Consider the following 19165-nt stretch of genomic DNA (forward strand, 5'->3'; position numbering starts at 1 on the left):
TTATAAATTACTTAGTGAAAGAGGAATATATTTTCATTGCACTGTAAATATCGGTTTAATTCCACCAAAACACACAGAACTTATGTTGGAATAAAAATAAATTCAATAGACTCCTCCAAGTACAACCTTCAAGTTTAGTTGATATTTTGAATATTGAAGTTCTTCAATTTTTTTTAGAATGCGAGTGATCGCCATTTCGTTTTATTCCTTCTAACCTCCAATCTTCATCGGCTCCTGGCATCACTGGCACACAGGGCATGTCCTGCAGTTAGAGTTCGTGCGGGTCACAGTGGGATGCCTGCCATGCGAGTTGGGAGCAGTGGAGCTGCAGCCTCACCATTGATGGAATTCCAATAAATCCTCCTCTCAGCTGGCTCCTCTTTTCCTAGAGTCTGTGTGTTTTAACCGCTGCAGAAGCAGCAACAGCTCTTAGTGCCATATTTTTGTTGGGCATTTGAATTTTGAGCTTTTGTGGGCTGGTGTCTCCCCGCCCGTCTCCATGGAAAATAAATTATGGCTTAATTTAATTTGAGGTGCCTGCCCGGTCACCGCCTGCAACTGTGGCAAAATCTGTCTGTGGTTGCTGGATTTATATGCATGCGAGTGCGGAGGCCTTAGATTAGTTGCCAATTCGGTTCGGTCCTTCGGTGATGCATGGCAAAAGCAGATTTCCTAAAAAAAACTGCTTCCTTTTGTCCATCGATGCACAGAAATCTAAAAGGAGGAGATTGGGTAACAGCATTTTGAGAACCACGGTTGGGAACAAGGTTCCTGATCCAAATCGAAATATTTAAAATTTTGACTTTTGCTCTTTCCAAGCTCGTAGTCCACATGTATAAGCCGAGTCATAATGATTTGGAATCGAAAACTTTAATATTTGTTATTTGAATTTTTTTCAAGGCAGGTGTTTGCGAATATTACAAAAACAGCCCTTAACGAGGTCCCAAATCTCGGGTTATTTATTTCTTTGCACTATGAATGCACTATGAATAAATCAAAATCATTTTTCACTCATTATGAAATTTCAGTTATTTCTTGCTTATTTATAGTAAAACTTCAAATGTAATAAGAAAATTTATAAAAAACACAAAGAAAGTAAAGTATGTTCACAATTTAATTTTTGTTTACTTTTCGCAAGATGGTACATAGCATACTAAGAGGATTGGAAATATATTTGATGAAATACTAATCAGGTAATTATCTTTATGACTTTGTTGCCACTCTCGTCGATAGTGGTCCTGAGGGCAGTCGACAAGGCTCGTTTTCTGGCCACATCCACTTGGGCGTATTCCCCGACGATCTGCACCAATCGCGTCAGGGCGCTAGTTAGAGTACAGGAGTTGTGGTTCTCGATTACAGAAGACTCCAGAATATATCTCTTGAGTGCAGTGGCCAGCATCTAATAAGAAATTATAAATATATCAGATCAAATTTTATTGTAGCTATGTTCCTGTACCACTCACCTTCATGTAGTCGGAATCGATGCCATTTTGCAGATGCTTTGGAAGGTTTTCATCCAAGGCCATGCGGAAGGCTAGATTAGTATCCAGCGTTTGAACCAGCTTCGACATCAGCTTCATCATTGCCATGGCATGACCATGTAGCTTACTAAGGTTGATTTTTCCATCTCGCCTAAAGATGTTGATGAGGCTCTCGTGCTGCGTAAGGAATCTGTGAAATATATGGAGGGAGTTTATGGAACCGGACACAATATGTTGATCAATGACTGCTACCTATAGAAATTTTCCTTGCCAAATCGACGCTGGAATGGCTCAATCAAACGCCAGGCATTGCGCAAGGCCGCCTTTTCCACCATTGTAAAGCCATTCTCATCAGGTCTGTAGCTTAAATCGCGGTCAGGCAGCGGCTTCGGATAAACTGGTAAGTCCACATGACGTTGCTCATCCTCATCACTTCCTTCCGATTGAATTGGTTGGCTAACGTGGCTAATTTGGCTCATATTTCATAGCGATTTCTGTGAGCCCCTCTTGATTTATTTTCTTGGAACTATCGTTCTCTCAGACTGTATTTGGTAAGCATTACAATGCTTACTGTGATCTCAAAATTGCTTTTTTGAATTTAAAAGCACATCCGTCCACTATGGGCAACAAGTTTTAAACTGAGGCATTTTTACATATATTATATCCTTCTGAATTTAATTAATGGGTTAAATTGGATGCTTCAAAACAATTTAAATTGGCGTTTTATGGCTTAAGAAAGAACTTAAATTCTTTCAAAAAGAACGAAAAACATTAAAGTTTTTGCAGCGCGATTTCTCTGGCTTTTGTATTGTTGAAAAAGACTTGTCAAATGACAAAAAATAAATAAGACAAAAAGAAAATTGTTCCGAAAAAATCATTTAAAATAGGTACACGTTGTCATATCTTTTTAGAATACAACATGTAATAATTGCTATATAACTTTTTGACAACCGCATACTGTAAGCCTAAGCAATTAATATATTCATTTTGTATTACCTTATTTTTTTTAATTAATTGGGGCTTTATAACAGTTTTCAAACTCAGCTAATGAAGTTGCATCCCTAGTTTTGGATGCACTTTTCACTGCTTTTTGTAGCAGGGCAATAATTAATGTGCCGCTTGTTTAAAAACACGCAAGCGTAGCAGAAAAGTAATCCGAAAATAAAGATATGAAAGCGAAAGTTGAAAGTTGAGCAGCGGCAGCAACAAACAAACAAGCAAACAACGCATCAACGCAAACAGCATGAAAAGCGCGTGGGGTGGAAAACTTTTTCGGGTGAAATTTTCTCATTAAGCGCAATGCAGTTTGCCACGCCCACTTCCTGCCTTTCGCCCTTCTGGCTAACCGGAAATGCATCAGTGTCAGTTTCGCTGGCTGCGCAATTTCGTTAAGAAGTGCGCAAAGTTGTTAAATTTTACGATTTAATTGCGAAACTATTAAAAATTACGTCGCCTTTCGCTGGGCGAGTTGCAGTTGCTGTCGTTGTTGGAGTTGCAGCTGCAGTTGCTGCTGCTGCTGGTGTTGATGTTGCTGCTGCGGCTGCCACGAGCAGCATTGCCGCAAAGTTTTAAGTATGAAAATGGAGCGCTTAATGGTGCCCCCATATTTACACAGAAAAAAGGAAATAATACTACTCTTCATATAAAAAAGATAAATACATGTATTTTTATTTGTTCATGAACTTTTTCTTTTTACCATTCAAATCAATTAGTTATGATAATAATAAACTCTTGTTTATAAACTTTATAAATCTCCCTGATTTTTGCTTGGTTAAATTTTTAAGAACCTTATGAAACTTGCTTGATTTTTGACTAATTAAATGAATTTTTTTAAACCAAAAGAAAGGGCTGAACAACATTTTATGAATTTGTTTTTTTGAATTAGAATTAGGTTACCATTACTTGTTTAGTTAAATCCAGTGAGTAAAGAATTAATAAAGTGTAGAGTCATAGGAGTAATTGGAGTTCTTTCGATAGACTTCTTTGGGAATCCTTTTTTCATTGAAAAAACCATATTGTGGTATTTATTCTGTCAACATTTTTCCCCGTGCACCCGAGCAGTGACAGACTTGGTCGCGTATCTACTTTGGCACATTGGCAAAATATGCTGCCTACCCGTGTATCCCAGCCACAGCACTCCTCGCCAATTTTTCCGCACTTTGTGACCCTCGTAAATATAATTTGAGCAAAGGAGTTTATTAAAGTTGCAATTGATAGGGGGAGAAGTTCTTGGAGGGCCCCTGCCAGCCACTCGCGTAATAAAATGACAAAATGAAATGGTTAAATTAATGTGCAGCGTAATCAACGTTCGCCTGCTAACGAGAACATGAAGAAAAAGTTGAAATCTCTGGCCCGGCAGTCAAGACAAATTAACTTAATTACTCCAAACTGACTGCGAGCCTGGCAAATGTTCCCCCTCCCCTCGCAGCTCGCGACTCAGCCGCCCTCGCAAAGGTGAAAGTTTCATATGGCACTCAAGGAATGGGCGCTTGCCACCGGGGAAATGGGAATGAAATTATACAAATGATTTAAGCAGAATATTTCTGTAAATTTGTTGGATGTTCATACTAATTTTATTGCAAGCGTATTTGCACGCAAGTTGGCAGTACTCGAGAGCGAAAGTTTTGCCTTTGAAAGAGCCTTGATTCTTGGTTTACTTAGCAGAAATTCATTTGCATTTATTGAACATTTTAAAGGAGAGTAGTTTTGAAAAATATTTCTTATATCTTAAATTATTGAACCGAGAGTAGTTGAAAGGAAATGGAAGTTTTGGCATCAATCGTGCATAATAAAAACCATAACTTTAAAAATAAATGGGATTGTATAAACTCAGTTAACGTTCTTTGTATGTCCAACACAATTTAAGATAATATTGCATTATTCCCCTTTCCTAGCAACACACACTCAAACACTCTGGTATGCGACCCTTAATTTGCTCGTACTCATGTTCATTTGAAATATTTCAATAGATTGCAATTGATATAAAAACCCCGTTTGCGGTTAAATTGTATGGCATGGTAGATAAACAATAATTACGCACATTTAAACACACGCAAATTAACTTGAACGCAACTCGTATGACCGCCTGTGTGTTCCGTTGTTGCTGGCAGGATGGTCGAATGTTTGGATGGCTGGATGGTTATATGGTCGGCTGCCCAGTCTGCCGGACTGCTGGTCTGTTCTGGTCATTACAGATTTATCGCAACATAATGTAGGTGTGCACGATTTATGCACAGTTTGCTGAGAGCGACAACAGTAACGATGCCAACAAATCACAGTCGGCAGTACAACAATAATGATGATATGGCACGGCCACCAAGAAGCGCAGTGGCAGCCAGCACAACAAACACAGCAGAGTGCCCCCAGCCATCAAAAGGCAACAATGGAAGTCCGGAGGCCCCTGCATGTGGGGGTGCTGATTGCCACCTATTCAGGTACACCAAGAGAAAATGTTTTTCATGATCTTAAACTGCTTGGAATCAACAACAGAACGTAATTGAAATTATTGGTCGAAGTAACCTAAAGTGTTGCCTATAAGAACTTTTTACAACTGTTTTATCTTTACCTCTTATTTTAATAGTAATAATGATATCCCCTAATAAAATATATATATGGTAATAATACTGCCATTTATTTTAATACTTCCACTTTTAAAAAGTGTAAGTACATAAGTTTAAGTAAATACAATTTAGTTTAAAACAAAAAACCCTTGAGATAACATTTTTCCAAAACACGCTATAAAATAGATCATCATCATTATTTTGTTTTAAAATTAGGAACACAAATACTGCAGAAAAGTCATTTAATTAATAATTATTATTATTATTTTTAGATTCGTGGTGCCTAAATATATTATCTAAGTTTAAGTTAATTATCTAAGTGTAGTTTGTGCGAGGCTCCGGAGCTATCTGCTCGGAACTCCGTCGAAATCCTGCCTCCTGGCTGGAGAGCTTTATGGAACACATCGCCAGATATGTGTGTGTGAGGGGGTGCGTATGTGTTGGGGTCAGCCCGATGCGGAAACGGAAACGCCCCACAAATCGTGGCCTAATGATCAGGCTTTTATTTAATTAATTGTTGATAACAGCTTCATGCCCAGCGGAAATGCGTCACCGATGGTTCGCCTCAGCCCCTGGTCGTTAAACCCTTGCAGGCCAACCCTCAACTGGTGGTTGCGGTGGCTCAATTTCGGCTCGATTCTCCTCAGCGCTAATTTAAATCCATGGGCGATACAACGTTCCAAATCGATCTCACAGCCATTAACGCTGAACATTTCTGAGATTTTTGTTTGCCCGATTTCTCGGCAATTTCACGCCACATGCGATTCAATATGCCCTGCCCCTTGTCCGCATCTGTAACCGTCGACATTCGCATGCCGCACAATGGGATAATTAAAATGCTGGGCTGTGGCATCGACAGAGATGCACGCTTAACCCCATGTGACGACCTGGAGACGCAGACGGAGGAGGCGGAGGAGCAGGAGGAGTGGTCGTGGTCGTGGTGTCCCAGTGTCATTACAATGCAATTATCAGTTACAATAAAAACGGCCACAACTCAAAAATTTAATTGAAGCCCACGCACGGGGGGCGTAATTGTTAACTTTCATTACGTAATATCCGTAACGGGCCCGGATCCGGAGTCGAACTCGGACCCGTTCAGTAGCCTTGGCCTCTTGGGGGATTATGGGGAAAAGTGGCGGCAAAAAGCTGAAAAATTGCAATGCTTTCATTACGCAACCCATTGCATATTTTTGTTGGGATTCCCGGTGCTCTTTATCTCCGCATTTTACCCTCCCACTGGCCGGGCAATTACGCCAGCACGCATATATCAATTAATTACTTTTATGATTCCATAAAACCGAATCGGACCCGCGCCCAGGACGGCCCACTTGACCCAGCCGTCGTAATGACAGATGCAAATATTTGGCCGATCCATGGCAGGAGTTGCGGGTCGATAAATTGGCCAAAGTCGAAAGTCAGCCAGGTGCAAATGAAAACGATGCCGAGTCAAATCATATTTAAAATATGGAACCAAATTCGGAACAGAAGGTTTTTATTCCACATTTAAGTTTCGGAAACTAAAATGACATTGATTGATCTGATACAGGCTAGGTATTCGATGTTAAACCATTTTTAAAAAATTTTTTATTAGTTTCCCATCAATTTGTAAACATTCAAGAAAACTACAATAAAAGCGCAGCGATTTATATTTAAAATAAAAATACTGATAAGAAAATCAACATTATAAAATACTTGCTTAAATTCAAAATTTAAATTTTTCTGAAAACTCTGTTTTATTTATAGAAAGAAATGCATGTATTTTCAATTATAAGAAAAATTCAATAAATCTAAAAGAACCTCTAAAATATAATAATATAAATCCCACAACGAGCTTATCACAAGCACAAGCTAGGGAAAGATATGTAGATATATTTTCGGAAAGTAAGGATGCGCGTTTAAACAACAAAAATAAGCGAAACTTTATATGGGAAACAAGATTCCTCTAAAACTCCTTTTCCTCCCAAACCCATAAATTCTAATACCTCACCTACATTCCTTAAACATACTCACGGAGAATCTCATTCGGGAGAAGATATGTATCCAGATATATAAGTTCGGTGCATGAATATTTATAATGCAGCGGGCGGGCTTTCACTTCAGACCCGGTCAAAGGAACTCTCATTTTAATGTATTCCCTCGCACGACTTTCATTTGTTTTCACTTTCGTTTCCATCATGGAAATGATCCAAACGGGCGGAAAATATCCTCCGCTCCACTCGGAGCTGGCGGAGAAGTAAACGAAGCCCGGGGCGAAGATTTCAAGGGATTTCAGCCTTCTTTTCTTGGACTTTAGTGCAATTTCCTTGCAATTGCACAGCCAACAACTCTGAAGTGGGAACGCTTTGTTTGTTTGTTATGTCGAAGACTGAAGTGGCTCTTAGTGCCTATTGATGGTTTGCCATTTGATATTTGCTTTTATTTAAACGCAATTTTTTGTTAATTGAATTGGAAGAATTGACTTTCGAGTGCTTATGGGAATTGTCAATTTCATTTGGACCTTTTCAAAGAAATTCAATTATTATTGGATTTACACCTAAGATGTGTTTGTGCGAATTTGTTTGCCTTGCATTGATATTTGTAATTATTTTTGTAGTTCATCAGGGCAAAGTGTGCTTGGCCTGCACTGTTTGTGTTTCCCCTGGCAGTGCGCAATCGAAATTTAATTAAAACGTAAGCCCTCAGAGGGCAGACCTTTGTCTGAGCATTGCAAGCGCTTAAATAATAATTACGAGCAAATCAAGGAACAAAATCGTATCTTACTGCGGAAATCCCTATTTAATTTGGCAAGCTTTTATGGTTTCTGGCCAAATAACGTATCCAATTAACGGCGTGTTGATGGGTTTGAATTCCCTATGCCAGCTATGACTTCCTTGCTCCTCAACCAGTCTGTAATGAACAGCACGGAATAAATAAATATATAAATTCTTCAAGATTATAAATTTTATGCAGTTGTAAACAATTTCAGACATGCGACCGCAGGCCGGGTGGGTATCTCTATAAGGAATGGGGGATGGATTTTCCATGGAAAAAGAGGCGGATGTGCCACAGTTGCATAAAATTGCATACGGAAAACTGAACCACCACAACTTCTGGGCCAACGTCGATGGCTGCGACGTCGTTGTGGCTGCGGAAGAGTGGAGCAGCTGCGAGTGGGTGGTGGTGGTGGTGGTGGGGGCCAAGTGGGTGGACGGATGGGTGGCAGTGGGGCGCATGCATCCTTGGCGGACATTTCGGTTGCGAGGCACGTTTTAAAGGCTTGATTTATGCGCACTAACTTGGATTTTACAGCCCCCTTCTCGCAATGCCCCCTTCGCCACCGAACTCGTTTCGTCTGCGGCGGCTGCCACTTTTCTCTGTGTGTTCCTTTATTTTTTGTGTCGCATGGAAAGGATTATTTAGAGTCAGCGGCGGCTTGCAAGCGTCTCAACGATAAGGACGCAGGACGCAGGATGAACGACAATGGCCAGGACGACGAGGATTCGGATGGGGATGGAAATGGAAATGGGGATAGGGATAGGATGGCGAAGGGTTGAGGATGGTCGTCTGATGACGACAAAAGCGCTGCGATCATCGCCGCAAGACAACTGTGAGAAATGAAAAATGGAAATGGCCCTGTGGTCTTATGCGAAAACGAGTTCTATCCACAGAAACTCATACCAAGTTCAAAATCAGATGTAATCGAAGGTTGCCGGTCCGAAAAATGATCACAAGAGATTAATAACGCAATTGTAGGGATAAAGTAGGTTACCGAAAAAGAAGAGGTTTTCATTTGCAATTGAGTTCCACATTGTAATAAATGTAAGAATAGGAACATAAGTGTAGGGTACACATATATATATCACCTTATAATTTACTAAAATAGACAGATAGTAATGGTCTCCAAATATAAGCCGAAACAGTATTCAAAGACACTTATATAATATAAAAAATGTAGACCTCCAAATTCTAATTCGAAACAGTAAAAAAATAATTATTTTATATAGATGACACCTAACTAACCGTATTCACCTATCTAGGTTGGAAGCTTTTTCTGTGTCACCCCGGCTATCAGTTCTTATTAAAAACATAAACGAAAGGTCTCTGTTTATTGAATTTCCAAAAATACTCTTAGCCTACCACAATTCGCCAATTTAAGCCCACTGTGCAGCCTTAGAACGGAAACGGGATATGTGTGTGTGCTGCTCCGTCGGTCTCCACCGTAAAGTATCAGCCACTTTCGCCGCAGATAAAGCTGTCCACCCAACCGAATGGCTAACCTAGATGGGTTCTTCCACGACGCCGTCGCAGCAGCCACATCCCAAATGCGGCTAAGGAGACATCATAAAGTGCACCTCGACGACAACAGCCACACAGCAACAGAACGCAACGAGATTTGGGAGTCGGTGCGTTGCCCTTATAAATTTCGCCATTTAATGTGCACCTCCGCTGCATTCGCTCCGATAAATAATTCCGGAAACATTCCTTGGCCGTTGGCATCCGGAGGGTGTGTGTGGGGGCCCAATGCCAAATGAACATCCGTTTTGCTCTGCTAGATTTCACCATTGTTGGCAGCAATTTCAGCAGCTCTTGGGAGGATGAGCACGTTCCAGGAAAGCTGCTAACCAAATTCCGAACGGAGTCATAGATGCATAAAAATAGGTAACCACATGTAAGCACGACTGCCACTTAAAAAAATAGTATTCCCCTGGCCGTTTTTCTGGACTTTGCGAAATAATTTTTTTTTAAATAAACAGTATGGAATGTTAACTTCAGACATTCTTTAAAAAAGGGCAGACTGTTTTACTGCATAACACAACTTTTATTAAATTAAAATAGTTTTGGCTTTGTTAGAAAAGGACTAAACAAAGGCCCTAAAACCGAACTAACAGTTCTCAACCAAGTTAACCAAATTCTTTGTGATAGTATTGCATTACAATAGGCAAAACTTTTTTAATTCACAAAACTGTTCATGAGTGTGGATAGTACCCATACCAATCACCAATTAATTAAGACTACAAAATTAATTTTCTTATTATTTTTAGCACTACCAAATGGTTTATGAGTGGTACAGTAATTTTTATCACTGCTACCATGGCTGACAATTTATGTTGAATTCCGAAATATCTGCAGAATAAGTTGTAAGTGTTTGGCCCTTACACTCATCTTCTCCATTCCTTCTATGGCATTTATGGCAGAACTAACAAACTGAAATAGCTCAAAGCCCAGATGAACCTGTCCAGCTCTCGCTGGCCAAAAGGGAAATTTCGCTTTCGGAAAACGCCCCAGGGCATTTCGCCGCAGCTCCTTACTCGGACACTTCCTCTGCGCAAAATATGAAAATTAATTAAAACTTTGGCAAGACACGCACACGGTGGAAAAAAGAGGAAAAACGAAACAAACAAACAAACAGACAAAGCTAAAAGACACAAGCGGAGTTGGGGAAAAAACTGGGGAAAATTATGATGACCATGATGAAGCCAAAGGTGAGGAAGTGGGCGGGGCAGGGGCGGATTCAGGACCCAGGACTCGGGATTCAGGAGCTTGCCATTGGGGTCAGCGCGTGCGGCAGACGTTGCTGCTATTAATCCATCCACACTCAAACACACGCACAAGGATACCAGGACAGACACAAGTTCATAACGCGAATATAAAAACGCTGCAGGATATCGCTACAACAGACAATTTCCGGGCAACTTAAACTTGAAGACGTCCCCCAGATTCTCAGCCCACGCATCCGGTTTTGTTTGCCAAGTTTCTGCCTCGCTGAACCTCAATGCTTTTGGCCAGGACCAGGAACAGTCAGAACCAGCTCCAAAAGCACCAGCAGCCGGCTATATAGTATATGGCCACCAGCTCCTCCTCCGGGCCGCCGCTCCCAATGGACGTCTTGGTCGAGTTGCGTGCTCCGAAAACAGAAAAAGTGGGTGGAAAAAATTAAATTATTAAAACATCACCGGATGTCCATTGAGTAAAGAAGCAGAAGGCTCAAAGGAATCTGTCGCAGCTGTTAACGAAGTTGTCCACCGGGATAGCTCCTCAAGTGGCCAAACTCGCCGGGATAATCGCTAGAAAAGAAGAGCCTGCGAAAATAACAAGCCAGGCTCAATTTCCGGCCAGTAGATTAGGATCGAACAATCGGCTAGAGATCCGGTGGGGATCCTAGTAGAAAAAATAGATAAGGAAGTTAGATGATCAAGCTTAAGTCTCTGTAAAAGGAAACTACATGCGTTTCCATCACTTCTAATGGGGTCATAATACTATTATATTAGCATTTTAATAAACTTTTGATATTTCCACCATGATACTCACTATTTAGATGGTCATTTAATAAATTTAAATACCAAACAAACTTTTCTTTAATTATTCAGTAATTGTTTGTTAATAGACTCCAATAAAGGTCATTGACATTTTATAGGTCTAAGTCAAATACCCTCAAATGTCACAAATATAAAATATGCTTCAAGTAGTTTACCACTTTACCAGTTCATGGGTAAATTTTCATAGCCGATGCCGACTGAAGCATTTAAATAATTCATATGCCACTGCAACATTGATAGCTTGGCAATAATAAATACGCAAAATGGGCAAACAGTTTGAGAACAGAAAAAGGAGCAACCGCAACGACTTTTCAGCGGCAACAGATTGCTCGGGCGTTCAATACATCTTGAACGTAAATTCAGGTATGAGGTCAGATATGCCTGGCAAGTATGCCGGAGAAGATATGTATGTTCGTGTGGGAATATATGCCATGTCCCCCAGCTCGTTGGTCGCTGAGAAAACACAGATGGGACACACACTTAGCCCAATAGCCTTTTCCCTGGGATTACGCCGTCTGCACCTGGCACTTGCACAGTGCTACAGCATTACGAAAAAAAATTGTAAAGGGTTTAGCTTGCATTTTTCATTTGAAATTAATTTAATTTCTTTTCACAGATTTTATCCTGTTCTTCATTCAGCTACTATGTATTCAACGGCACGAAACTACGAAACTAAATAAGTCATCTTTAGAGATAGGTTATACTTACAGAAAGATTCAAGATATTATTATTATTCTCAGAAGACATCGACGTTTGTATTGATCAACAGGAATTCATAGTACAGTCAAATTCTGAAAAAGGTTCTACATACTGTAACTTTAAGTTAAATCTTTTACTCTTTCATATATATACATTGTCAATAGACCATGTTCCACTAAAGTAAAGCTTTTATTTTAATGATTGGGATATCACGTTTATCTAATACTAATAAAACGATATGTACAGCAAATACTTTTCCTTAAAACAGAAGAATTTAGCTTCATTTTCCAACATGTTTATTATAGATTTCTTTTATTTGCAATCCACACACTTTACTTACCCAAAAAAGTATGCTACGAAAATGCAACATTCGTCGATGTTATCAACCAAAAGTGGTTTAAGCTTTGTTTGCGTAACAAACCCACCCACACAGAAGCACTTCGACCACATTCAGAAATTCTTTCCGAGCACATTTCGAAGCTATTCTTTGAAAGTTATGTAAACTTTATTGCGGAAGACAAGGGCCAGGACCGAAAAGAAAAGGAGCAGAAGAAGTCTGGCCAAGTGAACAGGTAACTATTAAATAGCCTGTCATCCCACATACGACATGACATAGTTGTATGCATAAGCGGCTGGACAAGGGCGAATATGAGAGCGTGTGTGTGGAGTCCTTTCAGTGGGGCAGGAGTGCAATAAAGAAATGACAACAGCAGAAGAACAGTAAAAGCTCTTTGTATGCAAATGCAACTCATGCTGGATCTGGATCCACTTACAACTGCCCCTGCACCACTGCACCACTGCCCCACCAGTACTGCTCCCCGATTTGGCCACCCCTTCGATGCAGTTCTATGCTGATTTTTCCCGCCACTCGAGCACTCGAAAAGGCGAGCCAGACCACTCCAGCTGGATGACCACAGAAATTAAATGAAATCTTCTTTATGTTTTGCCAGGAGCCTACGGGTAAGTGCTCTCCTGGCCCCAGGACTTTGTATGTTGCTGTTGTTTATTTGTTGATTTCCACAATTTATTGTTATTTGCTTTATGTATAGTTTCCTTCAATATTCCCGCTTAAAAGGCAATGTGGCGCGAAAAATACAATGAAATATAAGCAAAGTTTGGCTCAAAACAAAAAGTTTACGACGCCTTAAACAGTGGTGGAATAGGAAGCTGCTTTAATAGGGGTATGCATTTTTAAATGGGTGGATTCGTTTTCCGCCAGCTTTCTTTGGAAATAAAATATAATATTCGTTTCTAATAAACTTAGAACTACTATACAGATTTATTAATAAGAATATTTCTGATCAACATTTCTTACTTCTCCATTAGGGTGATCATAATTTAGCAATAATGAAGTTATGTAATTTAATATTAACTTAAGCATTTCAATAACCAGGATAAAACACGTAAAGATTAATTTTGTACTCGCATCATGGTAAATTTATTTGGTATCATTACCACTGATTCAATATCTTTTATTCATTAGCGCCTAAAATAACTCTGTGTAAAGGCGAATCAGGAATTTCCGAAACTCCCATAAACTGCGATAGAGATTTAAAAGCAAGATAGCGAACCTGTCAAAGTGATTAACCCCTTATTTAGATAGAAGAATTTGTGCCGAATTTCATAAAAACGAACCATATCTTGATTATTACACTCCGTGTTATATTTCGATAACCACAACCGGAAACGGAAAACAGGATATAGAGAGGGGTCGAAACTGGCCTTACGGATATCTCGGCAGTCTTAAGAAGCATTGCAACCGCTCCACCTGCCTTTTGGTAACACGGTCCTGGACACTCACATAACCACACACGCGTTAGCCGCGTCCTGGCACTTGGCTGCTCTTCATGGCTGATTTATGCGCTGCGAGTGCAGCGGCAGCCGAAAGTGCTGCTTGCTTCGAGGTTCGAGGATGCTCTCTAAAGTGGCTGGCCACGCCCCTTTTTCGGGGGCCGGTGCCCCAGCCTAAGTGGTTTATACTCAGCGAGATTTTAGCCGAAATACCTATAAATTTTAACTCGTTCGTTGTCTAAGTGGGCAAATACAAGTTGCCGTATTCTCATTCCCATCCGCATCTGCAGCCACATCCACATCCACATCGACATTCGGCATTTTTGCCAACATCCTTCTTCTCCGCCTTGTGCTACAACTTGCAGCACTTGTGAAAAGTTTGCGAAATTGTTGTCTAAAAAGTTTCTCCTGCGGTTTCATGTTTTTTTTTTGGGTTGCGTTAAGCTTAACGCACAAATTATTTGCCCAAGTTGGCCTTGCTGCACTTTTGGCCAAGGGAAATGGCGAAGAAAAGAAAATGTTAAAGGCCCAAGGTGTGTTAAAATATTTAGAGCCAAGCCACCTTAAAAACAAACCTTTCAAATGAATTGGGAATTGTGTTTAACCAAAAAGGCAGATTTAATTTATGCGCCATCAAAAAGGGAATCTGCTGTGCCGGGTCCTTCAACCACTGCGGTCGAGGACTTAAAAGGAGGACTGGAAAAAATCTGGCCACATAATCCCTTGTAATTATGCCCAAATCGCTTAATTTTGCAAATCCACCGCGATAATTAACTAAAAGTGTCATTAAGTTTTAAGCAGAAGTAAGCAACAACGTGCGCCTCGAGTTGGGACTCGAGCTCTGTGGAGAAAGGACTCGATGGCAATGAAGTTGGGATGGTGATGACGATGGCGACTTTGTCAACAATAACAAGCGGCGTAATTACGATGGGTCCAAGACTGGACCCAAAGCCGCCACAAAAACAAAAGCAAGCGACAGAGAGCCAAAGAGAAATTAAGCAAAACATAAAGAGGATGCGGCCAAAGCCTCGAACAATGGCAAATGGCGACTGGCGACAAGGACGCCCCAAAAAGGACACCTAAGAAGGTTAGAGGGACGCGGTTCGACCAGGGGATACCTGGTAACTAGGGTGGCCTCTCACACACTTCTGTTTTTTAAATGGGCGCATGTAAACCAAATCTTAAAAAAATTCTTACAAATTCACCAAATAGTCGATATTTTAAGTAATGAACAGAAAAACATTGAAAAGCCTCCACGGATTCCGGTATACCTATCAATACAATTTTGTAGTTCTTAGTCGATTTGAACTATGATGTAAATAAGCTGGGTCAAGTATTACCTTTTCAAACATATCAAAAGTATGATCATAATTGTTCTGTTTAGGTAGAAGTTTTCTATTGGTGATAAAAGAGTTTTGTACAGTCTGGGCTTCGATTCTAGTTACTTATATGGGAGCATCTATCTTAAGTACTCAAAAATCGAATTTCTGTCAAAACCTGTATTAGAGCTAAAAATAAACTAGAACTATTTTAAAGAAGGCTCTAGTTAAATAAATGTACTTGGACTCACCAATCTAGCAATGCTATACGTATCATAATTTTCTGAGTATGGAATAAAATGCAAGAAATTTCCAAAATATATCACATACAAATATATGTATACAAATGCTCTTTAATTGATCACATTTTATTCTGTTAATTGCTTACCGATTTACTCTTTCCCTCGGATCCTAAAATACATTTAATTCATTCCTTTGACTTGCATCACATTAGTACTCCCTTTAGTGAGACATCTACCCTGTAAAAAGAGAGGGCGGGACGGGCCGACTTACACTAAACATCCATTTGGGTATTAGCCGGCGAGGCGGAAGCCGCACAAAGCGTGCCACCATTTGCGCCCAGCTGGGATGCACAGTCGCGTATCCGCAGGATGCAGGACTCGCAGGACCCGACGGACTCGTAGGACTCGCGGTGCAGGCGGAGCGATGACCACGCTAAGTGCAGGTTTACACAGGCCAATGATTGTGCGCTTGGCGATTGCGTCGGCGATCCTTATTACAGACCGCGCTAATTCCCATTTGAGATTGTCGCCCCTGCTCGACGACCTCGTCTTCGCCACGTCCCTCATCCTGCGGGCTGGAAAAGCGCATCGGAAAAGTGTGGGTGTGGGCGGAGGGTTGGTGGATGAGGGACCGTTCCATTCCCAAGAGCCAAGTGAAACAACAGCGGAAGCTGAGAACAGCTAAACACGGAAGCAAAGTGAGTTGTTGAAAAAATAGCTGGAATTGCCGTCTTTGTTTGTCGTCCTGCCGGATTTCTCGAGCGGGTGTGGAAAGAGTGAGGAACGGCGGATACAAACATGGGAAGCAATCAACTGAATTTTACAGTGCATTGGAAGACACACTACCCGAGGCACGTATCATTGACCCAGAGCATGGCACAGGATAATAAATAAAGTCAACAGATGTTTGCCACGGGGAAAGGTGACAGGGAAAACAGGAAGGGTATCTGGAGAGGATAGAAACTACATAAAAAGCCAATTGATTTTTAAATATATCAGGTTTTTAACTGTCTTTGAAAAGATAAATTATATTATTATATTGGTAATATCAGCAGAAATCCCTTGCACAGGTATTAGTTATTTATATATATATTCCTTAGTTATATCGAATGGTCTTAAACCTTCACTATTATTTAAAATTTAACCCATTCCAATGGTCTTTTTCCGGATCCTTACAGTAAAACACGGACTCCGTTGCTTAGCTCCAAATTTATTTCGGGACTGATTCGGATTTATATAATTTTGTTATTATATGCATTGTTTGTCATACTGTCTTGCAGTAAATAACTTTATAAAACCAAAGTGTTTCAAAACATATAACAGCTAACGTTCATTCAATCTTACCAAACAGCCACAGATTATTACCCCTGGAGTGGAAAGTAAAATATAGCGTATGTAATGGTTGCGTTGCTGGAAATATAAAACTCCCATTTAGTGAAACATTTACGATTTTTCCCTCTCCGAAGGCCCAGCTTGCTCCATTGCCATGGATACTTTGCAGCACTTTCGGGACAGCTTAGGGAAGCCATTAAACTTACTTAAAGCATTTTGAAAAGCTAACAAACGTCAACGTCAGTCGCAGCCCTCGGAGCTGCAAGTCCGAGACCAAATCCAAGAATCCCAGCCCGAGTAAGAGCTGTCGGGGCGGGGCGAAAGTGGCAGTGCAGTGCAGAGCAGAAGGACTGTAAATAAGTAACAAGGATATCCAATTATTCCTTCACCACAGCCCACTGGCTGGCAAAGTGGCTGGAGCGGAGAGCAAAGGACTTCGAGCCAGGGTACGTACATAAGTACATAAATGCCCGGGCCTTCAACGAGGAGCAACGATTAAAATGCTAGGGTCCTGGCCCAAAGGCTTTCATAAATTTGCACATAATAAAACCAAATCTTTGCCTAAACTTGGCCTATTAATGTTGCTACACCACACGCACACACACGCATCCCACAACCACACACACACATGTGGGCCTACTCTGCGATAGACAGAAAAAGGACACTGACACAGACAGACGAAGTTTATATTCAATTCCCAGGCCAAAATGCGAAAATGCCAGAAATCCATTTACGTAAATTCTCTATTTAGCATGCATTCGGGGCATTTTCATTGTTTTTATACTCTTTATTTCCTAGCCTCCAGGCTCCGCTTTTCCCCCTCTGTCATCAAATTTCAAAGCTAAGCTGTAGTTTATTTTGATGGGTTTTCGCTCTGGCACCCGACTTGCTCCTTTTGCTGACCCATTTGTGTGTCCTGCGGCACTGTCTTTGGTTACAGCCCCATCGCTTCCTTTTTTTGTTTTTGGAAGTCGAATATTATCGAATTTCGATTGTCTTGGGGGGCCCATGAGTTTGGGCCTCAAGACCCCGAATAAAAAGAGGGGAAAGATGAAATTATGCGCATTGAGTTGTTGGCCAGACCCAATACAAATATGATGCCGTATATATAGCCATATCTATGTATAAATAGAGTGGCTTGTGTGGGTGCCAGCAGATTTGTTTATAGCTTTGCATAAAAACAAAACCCAAACATGGGTCCCCGAACTATTGAAGTTTGTGGTCCTGGGTACACACCGTATCAATATTAAGGAAGGTAACGAATTTCCGGAAATTTATTTTCGGGGGATTAAAGTTTTACTTGCATTTGCAAGTTGAATCCTCAGCGAAGTGCTTCCTCCATTGGCTTTCGGGTCATTACTTGACTTCTTGTCCCGGAGTTTGGCAACAACTTGAAGTCAGCTTAAAACTTGGAGCCGGCTCACACACACATTTATGGATGAGTCCTCCGACTGTGTGTGCGAGTGTTTGCCACTGTAACTATGTCATTGCGGTTTCCTTAATTCATTTTGTTTGTAGGCGGCGCGACATTGTCACTGTCGTCGTCATCGTCATCGTCATCGTCATCCTCATCGTCATTGTCAGTGAAAACCGCAGTCCACTGAGTGCAGAGACACAGGCGGCGAAAGAGACGGGAACACTGTCAGCAAAAGAGAAAGCAATATAGACAGAGAACAAGGCACTTAAATAAAATTATAGTACGCAAATGACAAAAATAAGTTTGAATCGTAAGGAAGTAGTAACGTAAAAAACTATGAAAAATCAAAAAAAGTTTTAGCTGTAGCTATTTAAAGTGCTTAAACTAAATTACCAAAAAGTACTATCTTAAGATACTTAAGAAAAAGTTTGATCAGTACCTATTTTCTATTAAATAACTACTCTTCAAAAATATTTTATATATTTTTTCAAGTGCACAAAGTGATGAGCCAGACGAGAAGCCTTCTCCAGCTGTTGTTCTCGGCGTTGTTTTTAGTTGAATGGCAGCGCTAAGCGGATTAACGCTGTTATTTTAAGTTCAACAAACGAAACGAAGAATAAATTAATGAGTTTTCACTGTGGTCGAGCAGACGGCATTCGGCCCACCAAATGGGTTTAACAGCAGAAAGCCAAAAGCCCAAATGCACACACAGAACCCCGGGACTTCCCACCCCTCCCGAAATGTGGGTCCGTGGACCAAGTCCCAGCCATTAAGCGCACTCACCAAAAACAGTAATCTGTTCCGTGTTGCCTTTGTTTGATATACACTAGGCAAAGGGGCTATCATATATGACTTCGTAGGTCGTGGAAAAAACATGTTTTTTAAATTGAAATAATGTTGTAATTTTAAAAAAATTCAAAGGCAATGTTGTAGGGTTTGTATTGTTCTGACATTTTTTGCGTAAGATCTTCATATGTATATTCTGCAAGGGTTGTTCATAGCAAACACATATTCCCCTATCTGTTTTT

The 19165-nt window shown here is 40.6% G+C and overlaps 1 protein-coding gene across 1 annotated transcript; it reads right to left on the reverse strand.

Moving 5' to 3' along the window:
- Nucleotides 1–1096: 1096 nt before the first annotated feature.
- glob2 (globin 2) lies at nucleotides 1097–2051 on the reverse strand. Its single transcript, XM_036819168.3, has 3 exons — nucleotides 1734–2051; nucleotides 1464–1671; nucleotides 1097–1399 (listed from the first exon to the last, which is right to left on the reverse strand). The coding sequence occupies exons 1-3, from the start codon at nucleotides 1958–1960 to the stop codon at nucleotides 1190–1192; spliced, it is 645 nt and encodes a 214-aa protein (XP_036675063.3). The 5' UTR covers nucleotides 1961–2051; the 3' UTR covers nucleotides 1097–1189.
- Nucleotides 2052–19165: the final 17114 nt, after the last annotated feature.

Source organism: Drosophila suzukii, chromosome 3 (genome assembly GCF_043229965.1).
Source record: "Drosophila suzukii chromosome 3, CBGP_Dsuzu_IsoJpt1.0, whole genome shotgun sequence".
NCBI lineage: Eukaryota > Metazoa > Arthropoda > Insecta > Diptera > Drosophilidae > Drosophila > Drosophila suzukii.

Coding starts and splice junctions, on each gene's coding strand:
- glob2 (XM_036819168.3), bottom strand. CDS start 1,960: ATGAGCCAAATTAGCCACGTTAGCCAACCAATTCAATCGGAAGGAAGT. Junction 1,672..1,733: donor GGCAAGGAAAATTTCTATAG/GTAGCAGTCATT, acceptor TATATTTCACAG/ATTCCTTACGCAGCACGAGA. Junction 1,400..1,463: donor TCGATTCCGACTACATGAAG/GTGAGTGGTACA, acceptor ATTTCTTATTAG/ATGCTGGCCACTGCACTCAA.